Source organism: Symphalangus syndactylus, chromosome 18 (assembly GCF_028878055.3).
Source record: "Symphalangus syndactylus isolate Jambi chromosome 18, NHGRI_mSymSyn1-v2.1_pri, whole genome shotgun sequence".
Taxonomy (NCBI): Eukaryota; Metazoa; Chordata; class Mammalia; order Primates; family Hylobatidae; genus Symphalangus; species Symphalangus syndactylus.
Window position 1 is genome coordinate 87,182,115 of NC_072440.2, and position 19,481 is coordinate 87,201,595.

At 48.2% G+C, this 19,481-nt stretch overlaps 1 protein-coding gene across 3 annotated transcripts in view; it reads right to left on the minus strand.

The window, feature by feature from the left end:
* Window positions 1-15,609, minus strand: part of EFR3B (EFR3 homolog B) — a 113,231-nt gene extending 97,622 nt beyond the window's left edge. The window contains exon 1 of one of the 3 annotated variants that reach the window (XM_055254198.2): window positions 15,366-15,609. In XM_055254198.2, coding sequence (XP_055110173.1) covers window positions 15,366-15,372 — 7 coding nt within the window. In that variant the 5' untranslated portion in view covers window positions 15,373-15,609. The remainder of the gene's footprint in view (window positions 1-15,365) is intronic. The other 2 variants (XM_055254200.2, XM_055254202.2) reach the window with 2 other exon arrangements.
* Between the last annotated feature and the right edge of the window lie 3,872 nt (window positions 15,610-19,481).

Consider the following 19,481-nt stretch of genomic DNA (forward strand, 5'->3'; position numbering starts at 1 on the left):
ATTCTGGAGGTTAACCTATTATCCAGGATATTATCTGTAAATATTTTCTCCCATTCTGTAGGTTGCCTTTTCACTGTTGAAAAGCATCATTTGATGCACAAAAGTTTTTAATTTTACTGTAGCTCAATTGATAATGGTGTTTTTTTTTTTCTTTTTTTTTTTTTTATGAGTTTTGCTCTTGTTGCTCAGGATGCAGTGCAATAATGGTGCAATCTAGGCTCACTACAATCTCCGCCTCCTGGGTTCAAGCAATTCTCCTGCCTCAGCCTCCCAAGTAGCTGGGATTCAGGCATGTGCCACCGTGCCGAGCTAGTTTTTGGATTTTTAGTAGAGATGAGGCTTCTCCATGTTGGTCAGGCTGGTCTCGAACTCCCGACCTCAGGTGATCCACCCGCCTCAGCCTCCCAAAGTGCTGGGATTACAGGCGTGAGCCACCGTGCTCAGCCTGATAATGGTGTTTCAGTAAGAATCTATGTGGGATATAAGAGAAGAACGTTGGAATAAAACAGACCTGTTTTTTTTTGTTAGCCATGCCACTTAACGAACTGGGTGACTTGCACAAGGCATTTAACTTATCTGAAAATGGCAGAGGAAGCAGGGAAAGGCATACCCAGCATGCAGAAGTTTTGTGAAACTAGAATGCATGCAAAGCAAGAATTGTAGCACCAGCACTTGAAAGGGACATGGCTCCTACCTACCCCTACCCCAGTGGGGGTCATGCCATTAGACAGGACCCCTACAACAGACACTGAATTCACAAAGGGAGAATTATCCCTGTCTTACCAATGAGGAAATTTACACATAGCCAGGTTACATAAAGAACCTGAGATGGCAGCACCTACATTCCCGCTGGGATCTTCTGAAAACTCCTACTCTGGCTGTACCACCAGCCCCGGGTGCCTCAGCTGCAGCACAGAAGAGCTGGAAAACCCTTCCAGCCCGTTCATTCCAGCTCTCCCAGTTTACGGATGGTGAAACTGAAGCTGAGAGAGGTTGAGAATCTTGCCCAAATTTACACAGCAATCAGCTCTAATGGCCAACTCTCCCCCTTGTCCAGAAATGTCCTTGATAAAATAGAAGGACAGTGCTGGTGCCTCCCAGTGCCACCCACGCCTCTCCAGAACACTCAGCCTGCTCTCTGAGAGTGCTGTCTGGGGGAGAGGAGGACGTTTTGAGCAGCCCTGTGGAAAAGCTTTTGGATGGTCAGACATGCTTACTGTATTTGCCAGCTGCTGGGCCCAGGCCTGCCTGTAGGATCAGGCACTTTCAGGAGCTGGATGACAGCAATGGGAAGACCCTGCTGTTTTTCCCTCTTCTGCTTTGTCTGTACATGACCTGAAGACCTGCTACTGCACACAAGCTGAAGGTGCACAAGGTTGCTTAGTGGTTTATCAGGAACATTCCAGCTGGCTGCTTCCAGGCAACGAGATACAGACATTTATTGCCTTTGCCTCAAAGGGCCTTTTCATCATTCTTGTTTTGTTAAAAAAAAAAAAAAAAAGCACAAGTAATATGAATGGAAATCAAAATAGAGACTTATCCACAATTATACCATTAAATGACCTTCCTTTCAGAAGACGACTGTGACATTTATCCTAAGTGCCACAAACCAAGGAGGAAATACATGAGATGTCCTTCTAATGGCCTTAACCATTTCAGCAGGAAGGCCAAGGGTCTGTGTCTACAACTAACGCCTCCAAGTGTGGAGGAAAAAATCAGATGGCTGTATTCTAATATATTCTTTATTTATTTCGAACAAAAATCCATGAAAAGACATGTTGAGATGACAAAATATTATTGCTGTCACTACAGGACTCTCTCTGACCTTAAAGAAATCCCCAGCCCATGCTCACTGATACCCTGGAAACACTGGCTGCTATGTAGGTGTAGATGAATGGATGATATGTATCATTATTTTATAGTCAGATGCAGACATTTGGACTCTTACTACTACATACCAAAGTTCCCTGTTAGATGCTAGAAAAAAAAGCTGATTAAGATAGTGTCCTCAAGAGGTTCACAGATCTGTTGTGTAAAGAAATAAACAACAACAGTAAACTCTAAGATACAGTAGAGGAGACCTGGAGGGAGCCTGCAGAGCTCCGGATTTTCCCAGCATCCACCCTGAATGCTTCTGCTCTAGAAGCATCCCTCCTGCACATGCTGTGAGAAGCTATAAGGTGCTAGGAATGCATCCCTTCATTGTAAGTCGTTTCTTTCTACCAGATCTTCAGGCAAGGTCTTTATAAGTGTTCTCGTAATTTAGGGATTATTGTTCATGCAATGTACAAACAGTATTTCTTTTTCTCCAGCTAAAAAGAAAGTGGGGATATGGAAAGAAGTCTTTATGAATAGCTACGACAAGGGTGGGATGGGAGCTCTGCCAAGCTAAGATTCAAGACTCCTGGCTTCTGAATGCTTGAGTTGATCTGGGTCCTTCTGCACGGTAACAAGACAGTTAGCGTTTGAATCCAGGAATCCTAATTCTCAGATTTATAGACAAACCACTCTGTCAGGATAAACGACATACTATAGAGTACCGAGCTTAAAAGTCCCTGTGGGTCCCCAATGAGGGACTCGTATAACCCAAGTCCTAGATGTAAGGCCATAAGTTAACTATGTAAAATCTATGAAAATATTCAATTTGAAGTTGTCTAATACTGAAATTCACTGTTTGGCATAAGACATGTGCAATTGCCATCAGGCACAAAGTGGTGTTTTAATGAAGCTCTGTGAATGCTTGCTTAGGAGCCAATAGAGTGAACAGACTTGAACCAGCTGCATGACATTGGGCAAGTTATTGAACTCCTGAATCTCAGCATTCTCCACCCAACCACAGAAATGATGATGACATCCACTTCCAAAGAGTTCTTCTGAACTGAGATAATGAATAGAATGGCATGGAATAAACATTGCAAAATTTTAGTCATGCATACGAATTTAGAATTGCATAAGGATTTAGATAAAGATGTCACCTTTGTCCTCTTTGTGGCTCAAGAGATGTTCTTATCTTTCCAGTGCAAAGAGGAGAGGGACACAGTCATGGACTGCTGACCTGTGGGCAGCCCTCTAGAGGACAAGGAAGTGTTCAAGGTGATCAGTTCATCGTTGTCCCCTCTCAGGGTGGACACACAGCATTGAGGCAGGCTCCTCAGTATCGCAGGAGCCCTGTTTCTATGTTCTTACTACCCAGACCCTTCTAAGGATTTTCATTAACAAATACAGCCTATATATGACATACTCATCCTTGTATGCAGGGATTGTCACTTTCTGGAAAGGGTATGGCTATATTTCAGAAGCATCCATAAAAATTACTTGCATGGGTCAGCTGTGGTGGCTCATGCCTGTGATCCCAACACTTTGGGAGGCCAAGGCAGGCGGATCACCCGAGATCAGGCCTTCAAGACCAGCCTGGCCAACATGGCAAAACCCCGTCTCTACTAAAAATATAAAAAATTAGCCGGGAGTGGTGGCAGCTGCCTGCAATCCCAGTTACTTGGGAGGCTGGGGCAGGAGAATCGCTTGAACCCAGGAGGCAGAGGTTGCAGTGAGGCGAGATCAGGCCACTGTACTCCAGCCTGAATGACAGAGGGAGACTCTGTCTCCAAAAAAAAAAAAAAAAAAGAATTGCTTGCATGGTAATAATATCACCTTTGACAGGTATAGTGTCCTGCAATATAAGTCCATGTACATAGACATTATCTCATTTGACCCCCCTCATACACCCTCACGAGTGGGGCAGACTAATTATCCCACTTCTCCAGAGGGACGAATGAGCTCAGAGAAAGATGAACCAAATGTCCAGGGCCCTCTGGCTGGAAGATGGTCATCTGGGACTTGGACCACCATGTGTCCATCAATTCCAGCCTAACCCATGGACTGCACAGCTTTGCTGTAGGGATAAGGGATCTGCGAAGGACTGGGCCTGCACCACAGAGCCCGGTCCCAGCTCCACCTCTTAGAAGCACCAATTGCTGCTTAGACCTGAAGATGTAGGGAAGGAATTTTGTGTGTGTGTGTGTGTGTGTGTGTGTGTGTTTTTGAGACAGAGTCTCGCTCTGTCGCCAGGCTGGAGTGCAGTGTGCAATCTCAGCTCACTGCAACCTCTGCCTCCCGGATTCAAGCGATTCTCCTGCCTCAGCCTCCTGAGTAGCTGAGACTACAGGCACACGCCACCATGCCCAGCTAATTTTTGTATTTTTAGTAAAGATGGGGTCTCAATCTCTTGACCTTGTGATCCGCCCACCTCAGCCTCCCAAAGTGCTCGGATTGCAGGCGTGAGCCACCGCGCCCAGCCAGGGAAGGAGTTTTAATTCACACCCAAACCATCAGAAGAGAAGAAGCTCCTCCTGCAATGCCAGGTTCCTGGTTTCTGCTCTTCTCCAGGCCAAGCACTGACTGACCACGGAACCCATCTCTAAGAACACTGCCCATCCAGGTGTGTGTGTGACCCAGCCTTGGTGGCGACACCCCACTCTGCAGTCTCCCTGTCCCTGAAAGGCATGCCCATGCTTTCTTTCCAGGCCATTGTCGATGCTTGTGTTGTCTTCCGCCCTCCTCAGCCTACTCTCTGGCCTGTCTCTCAGGACCTATCCTCATTGTGGTCCCCAAAGCTCTTCCTGGGGTGCTTCTTTCTCTTTGACAAAGCAAAGATAAGGGAGGTGGGAATGGTGCCAAGAGTGAGACGTGAGAGAAGTGATCCAGAAGTGAGAGCTCCCAGCCTCTCTGTTGACTGGCCTGGGACCTTCAGCCCTGCCTCTTACATTCTCTTGCCCTTCCCAAATTATTAATAACGCATGAGTCTGAAGTACAGTAAGCTCCACAGAGGAAAGACCTGTATTCTCTGGACTATTCAGAATGTTCTAGGGACAGTGTGATAGGAGGCTGAGTCCACACTTGGGAGCTGGAATGCTGAGGTTCAAATCCCAGACTTTTCAAATAACTGGGTGGCCATGGAGAAGTTATTAAACCTCTCAATGCCTCAGTTTTCTCACTTCTAAAATGGGAATACTAATCCTTCATCATGGAGTTGGGGGAAGATTATATAAGACATAAAAACTGCTTAGTACAGACAAATTTATCCCCATAAAAAAAGTGCTTTGAATTCTGCCTGGCACAGGCTGGGCAAAGTGGCTCATGCCTGTAATCCCAGCCCTTTGGGAGGCCAAGGCGGGCAGATCACGAGGTCAGGAGTTCAAGACAAGCCTGACCAACGTGGTTAAACCCCATCTCGACTAAAAATACAAAAACATTAGCTGAGCATGGTGGCGCATGCCTGTTAATCCCAGCTATTCAGGAGGCTGAGGCAGGAGAATCGCTTGAACCCAGGAGGCAGAGGTTGCGGTGAGCAGAGATCGCACCACTGCACTCCAGCATGGGAGACAGAGCGAGACTCCGTCTCAAAAAAAAAAAAAAAAAAAAAGAATTCTGCCTGGCACATAGTGGTGCCCAATGAATGGAAGCCACATTAACAGTAACTGTGTTGTTATTCAGAACCCACCTGAGGCTGAAATATATAGAGTGAGTCAGAAGTTACAAAGAAGCAAATGAAAAAGATGTTGCCTCGCTCAGAATGCATTCATTCAACACGGTTTTTGAGGATCGGGCAGTGTTCTGTGCCCTAAAGATGCAGTAGAGAACAACAGAAATGTGTTCTGTCAGGTGCAGTGGCTCATGCCTGTAACCCCAGCACTTTATTTATTTATTTATTTGTTTATTTATTTATTGAGACTAAGTTTCACTCTTGTTGCCCAGGCTGCCAGGCTGGAGCACAATGGTGTGGTCTTGGCTCACTGCAACCTCCGCCTCCAGGGTTCAAGTGATTCTCCTGCCTCAGCCTCCTGAATAGCTGGGATTACAGGCATGTGCCACCACGCTCGGCTAATTTTTGTATTTTTAGTGGAGACCGGGTTTCACCATTTTGGCCAGGTTGGTCCTGAACTCCTGACCTCAGGTGATCCACCCACCTCACCCTCCCAAAGGGCTGGAATTACAGGAGTTAGCCACTGAGCCCAGCCAATCCCAGCACTTTGGGAGGCCGAGGTGGGCAGATCACCTGAGGTCAGGAGTTCGAGATCAGCCTGGCCAACATGGTGAAACCCTGTCTCCACTAAAAATACAAAAACTAGCCAGGCAGGTGTGGTGGTGCATTCCTGTAATCCCAGCTACTCGGGAGGCTGAGGCAGGAGAATCACTTGAACCTGGGAGGTGGAGGTTGCAGTGAGCTGAGATTGTGCCACTGTGTTCCAGCCTGGGCGACACAGCAAGGCTGTGTCTCAAAAAAAAAAAAAAAAAACAAACACACGAAAGAGAAATGTGTTCTTTGCTGTCATGGAGCTTACTTACAGTTTACTGGGGGAAACAAACAAGAGAAATATTAGTGATGAATGGCCATGCAGTGAATTAAAATATGGTATGCAAAGAAGTGTGACCAGATGGCCTCCTGAGATGGTGAAGGCAAGAACAGCTTCTCAGTGAGAGATCTCAGAAGATCACATCATCCATCAAAAGAGAAATCAGGCTGGGTGTGGTGGCTCACGCTTGTAATCCCAGCACTTTGGGAAGCTGAGGCGGGTGGATCACCTGAGGTCAGGAGTTCAAGACCAGCCTGGCCAACAGGGCGAAACCCCATCTCTACTAAAAATACAAAAAAATTAGCCAGGCATGGTGGCTCATGCCTGTAGTCCTAGCTACTCAGGAGGCTGAGGCATGAGAATCGCTTGAACCTAGGAGGTGGAGGTTGCAGTGAGCTGAGATCATGCCACTGCACTCCAGCCTGGGCAACAGAGTGAGACACGGTCTCAAAACAAAAGAAGAAAAAAAAGAGAAATCATATCCACAACTGCAAAGGGGCTGGAGCCTCTGCAAGCAAACCAGGAGGCAGCCGAGAGCAGCGCCAGTGGCAATTTCACTGAGGGGAATCAGTCACTCCACCTCTCCACAAACTCGCATTTGGACCAATCTTAATACCATGCAAATAGATAAAGAGCAGATTAAGGTGACTATATTTTCAAAAGAAATATCTAATTTAGACCAATGTTTAGGAAGTATCTTCTCTTCTAGGATGAATTCCTCTCAAATCTTAGCATCCCACAAAAGCTGTATTCGTCCTAGGCAATCTCATTAATTTTACAATGCTAATGAATCTTGTAAATGACTTTCCCCCCTCTTAATTTTGGCCTACAGTAAGCTCAAAATGGAATTTGCAACATGGCCTGCTTATATGCATTTTTTTCTCTGAAATAACTTTATTCCTGGCTTTTTTGTGTCTAAGATTTTCTTTGCTTTGATCTCTTTATGTATTGTCATGTGTGTGTGTAAAACATATGCCCCAAATCTTCTTTAGAATAAATGTATAGCTCTAGATAATTTATTTTCTATTTTAAAATCAACTTTTTAAAAATAACTGCTTATATAACCCCCATTTTATGTACCATGGAAAAAATTTTTTTAAGTTTCAATTCACCTTATCCTCACCCTTACCCCTGCACCCCCACACAGAGCTTTTTTTAAAAAGAAGCCAACATTATCCTTTGCATATGCACAGAAACTTGTGGTCCAAAGCTTTCTTGCTCCTTAGGCCACCACCTGCGGCTGCAACAACTGTCTCCTCCTCTGCTTCTCTTCATTTTCACATCACCTCCCACCACCCTGCACAGCTGCCCCCAGCTTGATTTCACTTCACATCACTTGAGCAAATCAGTCCTTTGACAGTTTCAAACCATCAATGGCTCCCACTGCTCATAGGAATGAGTGAAAACTCCTTATCTTGACATTATCTCCTTATCTATTTTTTTATTTTTGTGAGATGGAGTTTCACTCTTGTTGCCCAGGCTGGAGTGCAATGGCGCGATTTCCGCTCACAGCAACCTCCACCTCCAGGGTTGAAGCGATTCTCCTATCTCAGCCTCCCAAGTAGCTGGGATTATAGGCGTGCACCACCACCTCTGGCTGATTTTCTACTTTTTTTTTTTTTTTTTTTTTTTTTAAGTAGAGATGTCGTTTCACAAAGTTGGTTAGGCTGGACTCAAACTCCTGACCTCAGGTGATCCACCCACCTCGGCCTCCCAAAGTGCTGGGATTGCAGGCATGAGCCACCGTGGCCGGCCTATCTCCTTATCTATCACATAATTCTCCACTTAAACTCTGCTCAAACCCAGGCAGTCCCCCGACTCTCCCTGGACAGGTCTTCTCCATCCCCACCTCCATGCACACTTCCTCACATTGGTGCCTCCACCAGCCACACCCGCCTCCCTTCTCCTCTGCCCCTCAGTAGAGGAGAAATGGCTATTGCTTCTGAAGCCTCCTCAGATGACTCCACCTCGCATGGGTCTCTTCCACTTCAAGATATTGCTGGTTGAACATCTGATGAGTAACTCCATTCCACCTTGCAAAACAGTGCAACTTTACTGAACTTTATATCATTTAATTGTTTGCATGTTTTATAACTTGTTTGCCCAGTTAAATTCTAATGTTCTTGACAGAAACTACTTTTATATATTCTTCTATCCCTCATGATGGCCTCTGTAGTATCATACATAGCTGCTACTCCGTAAATACTTGATAGCTTGTATCCCTAGTCTATATCCCTTCCAAACACAGAGCAGACAGCAAAAGACAGGCAAGTAGTTAATAACGCATACTCGCATGACAATTTACTAACATGCAAATAGTTAGAAGACAAAGAAGTGTTTCACTAATAATAAAGAATGTAAGTTAAAGTGATATACACTTTCTATCAAATTAGCAAGTACCAGGGGAAAAAATCTTAATATTGAATGCTCTCAAGAGTATAGGGAGATAGGTGATTTTATAACTGCTAGTAGGAGTATAATGGATACAAACTGAAAGCAATTGGACAATATGTAACTAGTCTTAAAATGTTTATATACCTTGACCAATCCATTTGAAGGGCTACAATCTAGGGAAAAATTCCGCTAGTAGGAGTATAATGGATACAAACTGAAAACAGTTGGACAATATATAACTAGTCTTTGTAGGGAGCAGCCCCACAGGGTCAGTGGGTTTTTCCCCCCATGTGCAGAGACAAGAGATTGTAGAAACAAAGACACAAGACAGAGATAAAAGAAAAGACAGCTGGGTCCAGGGGACCACTACCCCCAAGACGTGGAGACTGGTAGTGGCCCCGAATGCCTGGCTTTTCCTAGGTTATGATTGTAGAGCAAGGATTATTATAATATTGGAATAAAGAGTAATTGCTACAAACTAATGATTAATGTTATTCATATATAATCATATCTATGATCTATATCTAGTGTAACTCTTGTCGTTTTATATATTGTATTATACTGGAACAGCTCGTGCCCTCGGCACCTGGGTGGCTTGCCACCCACAAGTCTTAAAATGTTTATATACCTTGACCAATCCATTTGAAGGGCTACAGTCTAGGGAAAAATTCCGAAGTTCACAGAAAGCTTTGAGTATCAAGTACTTCTCCAGGGGCTGTAATTTAGAAACACCCCTAAATGTACAGAAAGAAAATCATATATCCTTTCAGTGCATCGTTACATAGACATTAAAAATGATAGCCAAGGAGTTTACTAACTTGTAGGGCGGGCTTATATTCTAGTGCTAATTTTAAAAAAAGGATATAAAATGATATAAAATGAATGATTCCAGGCCAGCTGTGGTAGTTCATGCCTGTAATCCCAGCACTTTGGGAGGCTGAGGTGGGAGAATCGCTTAAGGCCAGGAGATCAAGACCAGCCTAGGCAATATAGCAGGACCCCATCTCTACAAAAAACAAAAAATTAGCTGGGCATGGTTGCACATGCCTGTAGTCCCAGCTACTCAGGAGGCTGAAGCAGGAGATCACTTAAGCTCAGGAGGTTGAGGCTACAGTAAGCCATGATAGTGTCACTGCACTCCAGCCTGGGGGACAGTGAGATCCTGTGTCTAAAATAAATAAAAGGTTCCAACCACCTAAACAAACACATGGAAAGAAAGATATTAGAACAGTAAATGTTATGTTGTTTATAGTTTACTGTATTTTCTAGAGGGATTAGATGATTTTTTATATTTTTCCTTTGTTTGATACAAGGAACGGTATCACAGTACAGTACTGTTCTTAATCTTATCGAACATAAATTTTTATTTGTTTTATTTTTGCCTTTAAAAGAAAAATTAAGGGCCAAGCATGATGGCTCACGCCTGTAATCCCAGCACTTCGGGAGGCCAAGGCGAGCGTATCAGTGTGAGGTCAGGAGTTCGAGACCAGCCTGGCCAATGTGGTGAAACCCCACCTCTACTAAAAATACAAAAATTAGCCAGGTGTGGTGGCACACGCCTGTAATCCCAGCTACTCGGGAGGCTGAGACATGAGAACTGCTTGAACCTGGGAGGTGGAGGTTACAGTGAGTCAAGACCACGCCACTGCACTCCAGCCTGGGCAACAGCATGAGACTGTCTCAAAATAAATAAATAATTAAAAAATTAAAAAAATTAAGAAACAGGGAAAAGAGAGTTAAGAAAAGGGGAAGGGAAAGTGGGGGCAGCTCTCTTATCCTAATTCATCTCTGCCGTGAGATAAACACTGCTGTCATCTTTCCAGAGGCAGGAAAGAGGCTCAGAAATGCTCAGGTTCAAGATTACCCGAGGGTCGGAGCTAGGGTTCAGACCCAGGCTGTGGGGTTCTTGGTGCTTCTTGAGGCCAGGATCAAAAAGAAATAGCAAGGAAAGGGCTGAAGGAGATTAACACAAAACCAGGGCAGTAATTGATGTCATATATAGAAGGTTGCTTTAAATGGGTAGAATTGTGGATGATTTTTTTTCTCCACTCTTTTCCAGATTTTTCTGTAATATAATATTACCTTTTTATTTTTATTTACATACAAGAAAAAAACTGTGACCACTTGTATTCACTGAAATGTGAGCAGCAAGAGAGAAAACAGGCTCACCTGGCCCCCTTCTCAAGGGGAATAAAGGAGCTGGAGTGGTGGGTAGGAGGGGGAAGGGCACACAGCTCCCACATGCACAGGCCATACCTGGCATCATGGGGCTGCAGAAACCTCAGGATCTGGGGGAGGAGGCTGGTGCATGTATGTGCACATGAGCACATGTGCTGTGGGATCGCCCGTGAGGAGGAGCAGGGCGTCTATGGAGATTTCTGCAGAGGTAAGACTTTGCACTTCAGGGGGAGCCTGCCTTGCCCTGCAGTTTCTCCAACCTTTTGGCAACAGTCTCACTCACCAAATAGGATTCTGTCAAGCGCATTTTCAATGTGGTTTTTTGTTTTGTTTTGTTTTGAGATGGAGTCTTGCTCTGTCGCCCAGGCTGGAGTGCAGTGATGCTATCTCTGCTCACTGCAACCTCCGCCTCCCAGGTTCGAGCAATTCTCCTGCCTCAGCCTCCCCAGTAGCTGGGATTACAGTTGCACACCACCATGCCTGGCTAATTTCGTGTTTTTAGTAGAGACAGGGTTTCACCATGTTGGCCAGGCTGGTCTCAAATTTCTGACCTCAGGTGATCCACCCACCCTGGCCTCCCAAAGTGCTGGGATTACAGGTGTGAGCCACTGTGCCCAGCCCAAGCACATTTTCAAAAAGTTGTTCACTGTTGCTATTTCCTTACAGTCAGCGCTCTCAACCACTAAGTGGAATGAGAGGCATTTGCTGAAGATGAGGCAGCACTCAGAGGTGAGGAAGAATTAGGGCAGCTTTGGTGTTAGTGGGATCGGGGTGCACAGACTGTGTTTGGGGAAATCCTTTCCAAACGTCCCTCCTAGCTGGCTGCCCTAATTCAGAGGGTGGCATTTCTCAGAGCTCTGTTTCACCTCGGGGAAATGGGATGCTCCAGCCCAGATGAGAGCAACAGGGAAACTCAGCTGTATAATTTTTTTTTTTTTTTTTTTTGAGATGGAGTCTCGCTCTTGTCTCCCAGGCTGGAGTGCAGTGGCGCCAATATCAGCTCACTGCAACCTCCGCCTCCTGGGTTCAAGTGATTCTCCTGCCTCAGTCTCCCAAGTAACCGAGATTACAGGTACCTGCCACCACGCCCAGCTAATTTCTGTGCTTTTGGTAGAGACGGGGTTTCGCCATGTTGGCCAGGCTGGTCTCCACCTCCTGACCTCAGGTGATCTGCCCGCCTCGGCCTTCCAAAGTGCTGGGATAACAGGCGTCAGTCACCTCACCCGGCCTTAGCTGTATAATGCTAACAAAAAGAAAAGTTCATGGGAATCCATTTTTGCATAGAATTTGCTAATGATCTTCCCACCCCAGTAAAAATGCTTTCATTTTTTCATGTCCCTTGTCAATCTGCCTTCATAGGATTCCCACACAAAACTGTGGGCAGTCACTGTGTCCTTTTAGAGAGCCATTTCCAGAAAGTGATGGGTTTAGGAATGACTGAGTGGTGAGGAGACAGCTGGGGTGAGTCTGAGAAAGGGAAGTGGCTCAGTGGCTTGGCACTGGCACAGTTGAGGTGATGTGCGTGTGTAAGCGGGGGTGGCAGGTGATACAAACAGGCCTGTGCCCGAGTTGGCAGAGAGGAGAGGAGGGAACAGGTCCAAGGGGGCCCGAAGGGGACAGGCTCTTGAGCAACCAGTTTCAGGAGCTCAGAACCTCTTGTGATGCTCACAACAGACCTGGAAGGTAGACAGACATGAATTTCACTTCTGTATACAGGAATTTAATTCTGAGTGACAATCCCACTTGCCTAAGGTCACCCAGCCATGAAAGGGCTTCTGGATTAAGATGGGATGACCCCAGAACAAGGATTCCTTCTATCCTAGATAGCACTGTGTCCAGCAAAGACATGGGGTTCCCAGCCTCCCATAAGCAGAAAGTAGAAGGCTGAGCTGTGGAGGGCAGAGGCAGGGTGAGGAGGGGGAGGGATGGGAAATGGAGATCCTCCAGAGCTGGACAGATGGGAAGACAAATTTATAGTGGCACAAGTCACCAAGGTGGGTGGACAAGGGACACCTTTATCTAAACTCTTAGGTGACTTTTGGCTCCACAGGGGGGCCTCTCTGCCTATCAGTTAATAAAACCCCTGCTGGTATTTTTCTAATGAGCCTTTATAGGACACATGGGGGAGGCTAGGAAGTGGGAGGGGGAGAAGCGCAGTGCCAGGAGGCCCCTGTTTTCATTCTGCCCTGTTCCATCTAACTGTGTCACCCTGGAAAAATAACTTGTAAAACAAGAGGAAAATAGCAATTATAAGAAGTCTATAATTCTATGCTCCCCCCCGCCGCCTCCCGAACCTCCTTACTCACTTTTTTTCATCACTCTATTGACTTCCGGTGAGAAAATGATTTTAAATATCACACGAACCCTTTCTTTTCATGAAAGTCAGGAATATACTAAAATTCAAGCAGCTGAGTCCTCACCAGGGGAAGAGGGCTCCCTCCCACACCTCCTAATATCAGACTCTGCACCCAGCAACTCAGTAGTAATTTCCCACCCAAGCTTGGTATGACTTTCCTTTGCTGCAGGCAACTGCCCAGAGGATTCCTCCATTACAATCTTTCTATGAATCATTCAGGGTAAATACCATCTCTGTTTGCATCTGGGGAAATAAAAATATATTATAAAAGAGAAATGAAAATCTGAGATGTGTCTGAAAATAGCACCCAGATGCTTTGGGTCCCCAGTTCACCTTTCTGACTATACAGCTCTTCCTTGTCTTGCTTCATACAACAGAGGCAGCCTGGGACCCCCACCTTCAGATATCTCGGGTAAACGACCAAATTATCTTGGACTAAATGCAATGAGGCAGCCCAGCAGAACCCAGTTCCTAATTCTGACCCATTCTGATGAGCCTGTCCTAACTCCTTCCCCACTGCAGGTGCCCCTGCAGTCACATGCTTTTGTCAAATGATCTGCAGCTTCAGGCTGCTACCTCTGCAGAAAAGAATAGGGGGAAAACAGAGAGAGTAAAAAAATACACACATACTCGTATATATATACAAACATATCACAACCTCTGGCTTATAAAGCATAACCGCCTTTTTACCTTTCCCCAGAGTCCCCAGTGGTCAGCGGCACAGCTTCTCAGGCCAACCTCCCCCTCCTCCCACTTGGTCCAAGAGAAATGGTACTTGCTGAGGGGACCTGCTGATGTCTCACCCTGGATCAGAAATGCAAATGTATTTCTGAGCAACTGGGCAGGGAAGGAGACTGATGAAAAAGTTGAGTCAGTCGCTCTCTCTCTCTCTCTGTCTCTCTATCTCTCTCTCTCTCAGTAGGGGTGCCCACCAATTGCTGAGCCTTTCCACCAGGCTCTCAGCTTCCTCTGCCTCTAACAAACTTTGTGACTCACAGTCTGTTCACGGAGCGAGGCAGCTGAGCAGCCGAGCAGCCTCAGTGATGGGTTAAATTGGGAACGCACTCTTCTCCAAACACTGACCCCTCAAGTGCAGCCTGAGCCCCTACCTTGCAGTGGGGTAGGAGGTGAGCACAGCTCCAATTCTTTTGCTGGCACTAGAAGAGCTGCCAGAGACCTGGGTTTTCATGGGCTTAAGTCTACCGGGATCACACACACACGCACAGCCCTTGGTGGGCTGCAGGCTCGGGAATGCAGTCCATTCCTAGACTGGTCTAGGTCTCCAGTGCTCCATTCATCAGAGCTGCAATGTGGGACCCAACGCGCTCTCTCTTCTTCACCCACACTGCCTGCAAAACCAGAGGGATTCCTAGCAAATGATCAAGCAGAGCCGTGCATCGTGAGGGTCTGGCTAACTGTTGCACGGCAGTTGAGGGGACGGCAGTGGAGGCGGGGAGAGGTCAGGGCTGTGCTGCACCCTCTCAGCAGCGTCTCCTCCCTTCATCACTGCGGAGGGAAAATCTGGAAGTTGGGGAACCTGGATCCCGCGGGGCGGCAGGGGCAGGCAGAGGCCGAGTCCATTCAGGCCGGCGAGACGAGACTCGGCCACTGGCTGCTCCCCGGGCCTCTGCGCCGCCGGCGCCGCCTCCCGCCTTCTCCGAGCCGCGCAGACGACCGGCCGCGGGCGTCTCCCTCAGCCCTGGACCGGCTTCCCACAGAAAACTCCCAGGCACAAACCGCTTTTGTTAATTCCACAAATGCTGCCACATGACCACCTCCTCCAGCACTCCGGGTCTGCTCGGCTCCGGGAGACCCGCTTTCCCCTGAGCCTCCGCCCCCCGAAGGACCACCGCCCAGCACCAGCACGCGCCAGGCCCGGGGAGGACCCCAGGGTCCCCGGCCCAAGGCATCTTTGTCCTCGCAGCGCAGACGCGCGCGCACAGAACGACCGCAACAGCCCCGCCGGGCACCAGGTCAGCGGCCTGGCCCCGCGCCGGGGCCACGCAGGGGGACAATGGTCCGCGCCGGGGAAGTTTGCGGAGTCGCCCCCGCGGGCCCGGGCCCGGGCGTGGAGCCCTCCTTACCGTACATCTCGGCGGGGCGCGCGCCTCCCGGGAGGCCGGCGTCGCTGCGGCGTTCCCAGCCAGCCCTCGGCGGCGCCCGCCTTTCATTCACAGTCGGGGCGGGGGCTGGCGGCGGCCGACAGGGGCGCGGGCGGGGAGGGAGCAGACGCGGGGGCCGGCCGCGGGCAGGACGGAGCCGGGCGCCGCCAGCCCATTCAGCGCCGGGCTGCCGCGGCCGCCTCCGCTCGGGTTGCTGGGCCCCGCTGCGCGCAGGGGGCGGGGCCTATGCTAATACTAATGCCCCTCCCTCTCGGCTCGGCCAACCCGCGGCCTCTGCGAGCCCCTCGCCCCGCCCCGCCCCTGCGCCCGGCCCCCGAGAAACCCACGGCCGGAGATGCGCCTTTTCCAAGGCTGTCGCCCTAAGGGTTGCAGCGTGCACCTGCGGAGCTATCCACCCCAACTCCCTGCTCCTGTCGGAGCGCTCGGAAGGTCTCCCTAACCTGGGGTCTTCGAGGTCAGCCGGGACGCTGGGAGCTGCAGGTGCACCCCTCCTCCGGTTCTGTCCAGGCTGCGTGGGCTAAGCCAGGGGGCACAAGGATGGGAATTGGGGAATAACCTCCACCCTCTCCTGGCTAGGTACCTTAGCTGAGCGCCGTTCTCTGATGAAGCCCTGCAGCCCTCAGCTGCGCCCTACCAGCTACTCTCTGGCTAGGTGCCCAGCCACTCTCTGGCTAGGTGCTTGCTACCACCAAACAGCGTCCTTCCCGGGTCAGGGACGCAGGAAACGCACCCCACTCCCAACCCCCAAGGGCTGCAGGAAGTCCGCTTGCTTTTCCTCTCCCCGATTTATATGTGTAATTCGCAAGCTTTGCCGCCAGGATCCTCTCCAGCTGAGCCCCAGCGCCGACTTGAATTCCAGCTCTGCACCTGCCGTGACCCTGTGAGGAACAGGCACGGAGAGGCAGGGGCTCATGCCTACGCCCTACATCTGAAGATCTCTCCTAAGCTAGCTCAGGACTTCCCTGGGCTTCTCATCCAGCCTTCTCTACATTGCACACGTTCCCGTCTTTTTTTTTTTTTGACACAGAGTCTCACTCTCACCCAAGGTGGAGTACAGTGGCGCTATCTCGGCTCCCTGCAACGTCCACCTCCTGGGTTCAAGCGATTCTTCCACCTCAGCCTCCAGAGTAGCTGGGACTACAGGTGCGTGCCACCATCCCCGGCTAATTTTTGTATTTTTTGGTAGAGAAGGGATTTCACCGTGTTGGCCAGGCTGGTCTGGAACTCCTGACTTCAAGTGATCCACCTGCCTCGGCCTCCCAAAGTGCTGAGATTACAGGCCTGAGCCACTTCTCCTGCCCCTCCTGGCCTTTCAATATCGATTTCTTAGTTTCTCTTGCCCCATGGTTGAAAGTCGTTTGGGTTTTGTTTTGTTTTTTCTACTGGTAGAAATATTCTACTAGTAGAAGTTAGAGAGGAAAGGAACTTAAAGATACTTAAGAACTGAACTTAACTTCATTTTACTTCATTTAACATTGAGAGGTTAATTTATGTTGTTAGGCTGGGCTGTGTGTCTGTAGGTCAATGATCTACTCTCTCAACCCCAGCTTCCTGCAGGACTGTTGGGAAACTGGAATAAAATCTACATGAAATGACACAGTGGGCACTCATGTATATTTTTTCCTTCCTTCATGGCTCAAGGCAGGGACAGAGCCAGAGAAAGAATCCAGGTTGCCAGACTCTTGAAACAGTGCTCAGTCTGTTGCACTCAAAACTTATATTTCCTATTTTTCTCTGGCCTGGGCCTCCACCTCCTGCCCCTGCCCCACTCTCTTGCTGTTTCCAGGTTTTCTTCTTGTTCCTTGACCTCTTTGACTCTCTTAGCATCATGCCAGCCCCAAGGGAAACCCTGGGATGGTTCCTGGAACACACATTTAGTCTAGACCCCCCTACCCTGGGCACATACTCCCTGCATCCCACAAATAAGCTCTGTCTCTGTTCTTCAGTTCCAGGACCAGGCCAGGTGGTTTTGAGGTTGACTGAGAGTCAGACTTGAACTGGAGCAGGAAAGAGAATCTCAGCTCTAGCTTGATATGATCACCCAGAGACATTCCCCATAATTCTGCTCAACACAAAATATGAAACACTGGTGTCTACAGTACAGAAGGAAATGCAGTGTCTGTCTTCAAAGAATGAAAGGTCTAGCAGGGAATTCCAGACAAATACTGATAAAAACATTACTTGAGGCCAGACGTGGTGGCTCATACCTGTAATCCCAGCACTTTGGGAGGCCAAGGCAAGTGGATCACCTGTGATCAGGAGTTCAAGACCAGCCTGGCCAACATGGTGAAACCACATCTCTACTAAAAATACAAAAATTAGCCGGGCATGGTGGTGCATGCCTGTAGTCCCAGCTACTCGGGAGGCTGAGGCAGGAGAATCACTTGAACCTGGGAGGTGGAGATTTCAGTGAGCTGAGACTGTGCCTCTGCACTCCAGCCTGGGCAACAGAGTGAGACACTGTCTCAAAAAAAAAAAAAAAAAATTACTGGGCAGGAAAAAAACATAGTCAATTCTGCATGAGAAGTACAGACCTCTATTTAGATAATTCACAAGGCTGATAGTTTAATTTGTTGTATCAGCTATTTACCAGTCACTCCCTATGATGTGCTAGACACTGTGGAAGGTACTTAGGAGTGGGGAGACATGTAAAAATTATCATAAAATCTTATAATGACTATGGAGACGCATACAAGGAGCAGGGAAGGGTTTCATAAAGGGAAAAAGAAAAAACAACAATTCAGGTGTGGGGGGAGAGGCACAGGGCTTCCAAGCCCTCCCCCAGGCGCCACCCTCCAGGAACCTGGATGTGTTCAGTTATCCAAAAGCTCCCTGAACCCTGTCCTCTTGGGTTTTTATGAAAGCTTTATAACGTCAGCATTCCTTCCCCCGGGGTATAGGGTGGGAACCTCTCTGGGAATGGTCTTAAGAACAACCATTGGAAAGTCCAGGAAAGATTAGAGTCCTGCCTTGGGGCAGGTGAAAGGAGGGCAGGAGAAGGAGAGAGTCTGTTTCCTGTGGCCTAACACACTCAATATTACAACAAAAGACTGTAACAAGGGCTATGGGAGTTATGAGCCAGGAATCGTGGAGGAAAACTGTCTGTCATAACAGCACAGCACTCAAGGTCCTCCCAACAGGGCCCCAGACTTCCTTTCCCACCTGGCTTCCACCTCCTGTTCCCTCCTCAACTGTGCTCCCACTAGATGGGCTTGCACACCACACTTACCATACTCTTTCCTCTACCATCTCTGACCTTTGTAAGTTTCAGTCCCTCTGAACCACTTCAGCAAATTAATTAAACCCGAAGAGGGGGTCACGGGAACCCCAACTTGAAGCCAGTCGGTCAGAAGCTCTGGAGGTCTGGACTTACAACTGGTGTTGGGGGGAACCGTCTTGGGGACTGAGCCCTCCACTGTGGGATCTGACACTATTTCTCAGTATCAGACTGCATTAGAGGACACCCAGCTGCTTGGTGTGTGGGGAAACCCCGCCCCCCACATTTGGTCACAACTCTTCCGCGTTGATTGTTGTGTTGTGAGAGTAAAGGAAAAACACTGTTACAGAGAATTTTCCCTGTAAAACCGCCCAACCCAAAAGCCCTCCTGTCAGCTCTAGGGCTGGCAGATGAGCTTAGCCAACATGGCAAAACCCCGTCTCTACTAAAAATACAAAAATTAGCCGGGCATGGTGGCAGACACCTGTAATCCCAGCTACCCAGGAGGCTGAGGCAGGAGAATCACTTGAACCCAGGAGACAGAGGTTGCAGTGAGCTGAGATCGCGCCACTGCACTCTAGCCTGGGCAACACTGTGAGACTCCGTCTCAAAAAAGTAAAAATACAAGATGCCCAATGTAATTTGAGTTTCAAATATATAAGGACTGATTTGTAACGTACGCCCCAGGCAGTATGTGAGACATACTAAAAACATTTTTTGTTTGTTTTCTGAAACTCAGATTCCACGTAAGTTTTATCTGGCAACTGTAGTTAGCACCAGCCATTGGAGGGTGCCCCTGGATCCTCGTGACTCAATCAGGCCTGGAGTAGGCCTCCCCACCCATGTTCCCAACCTGTATC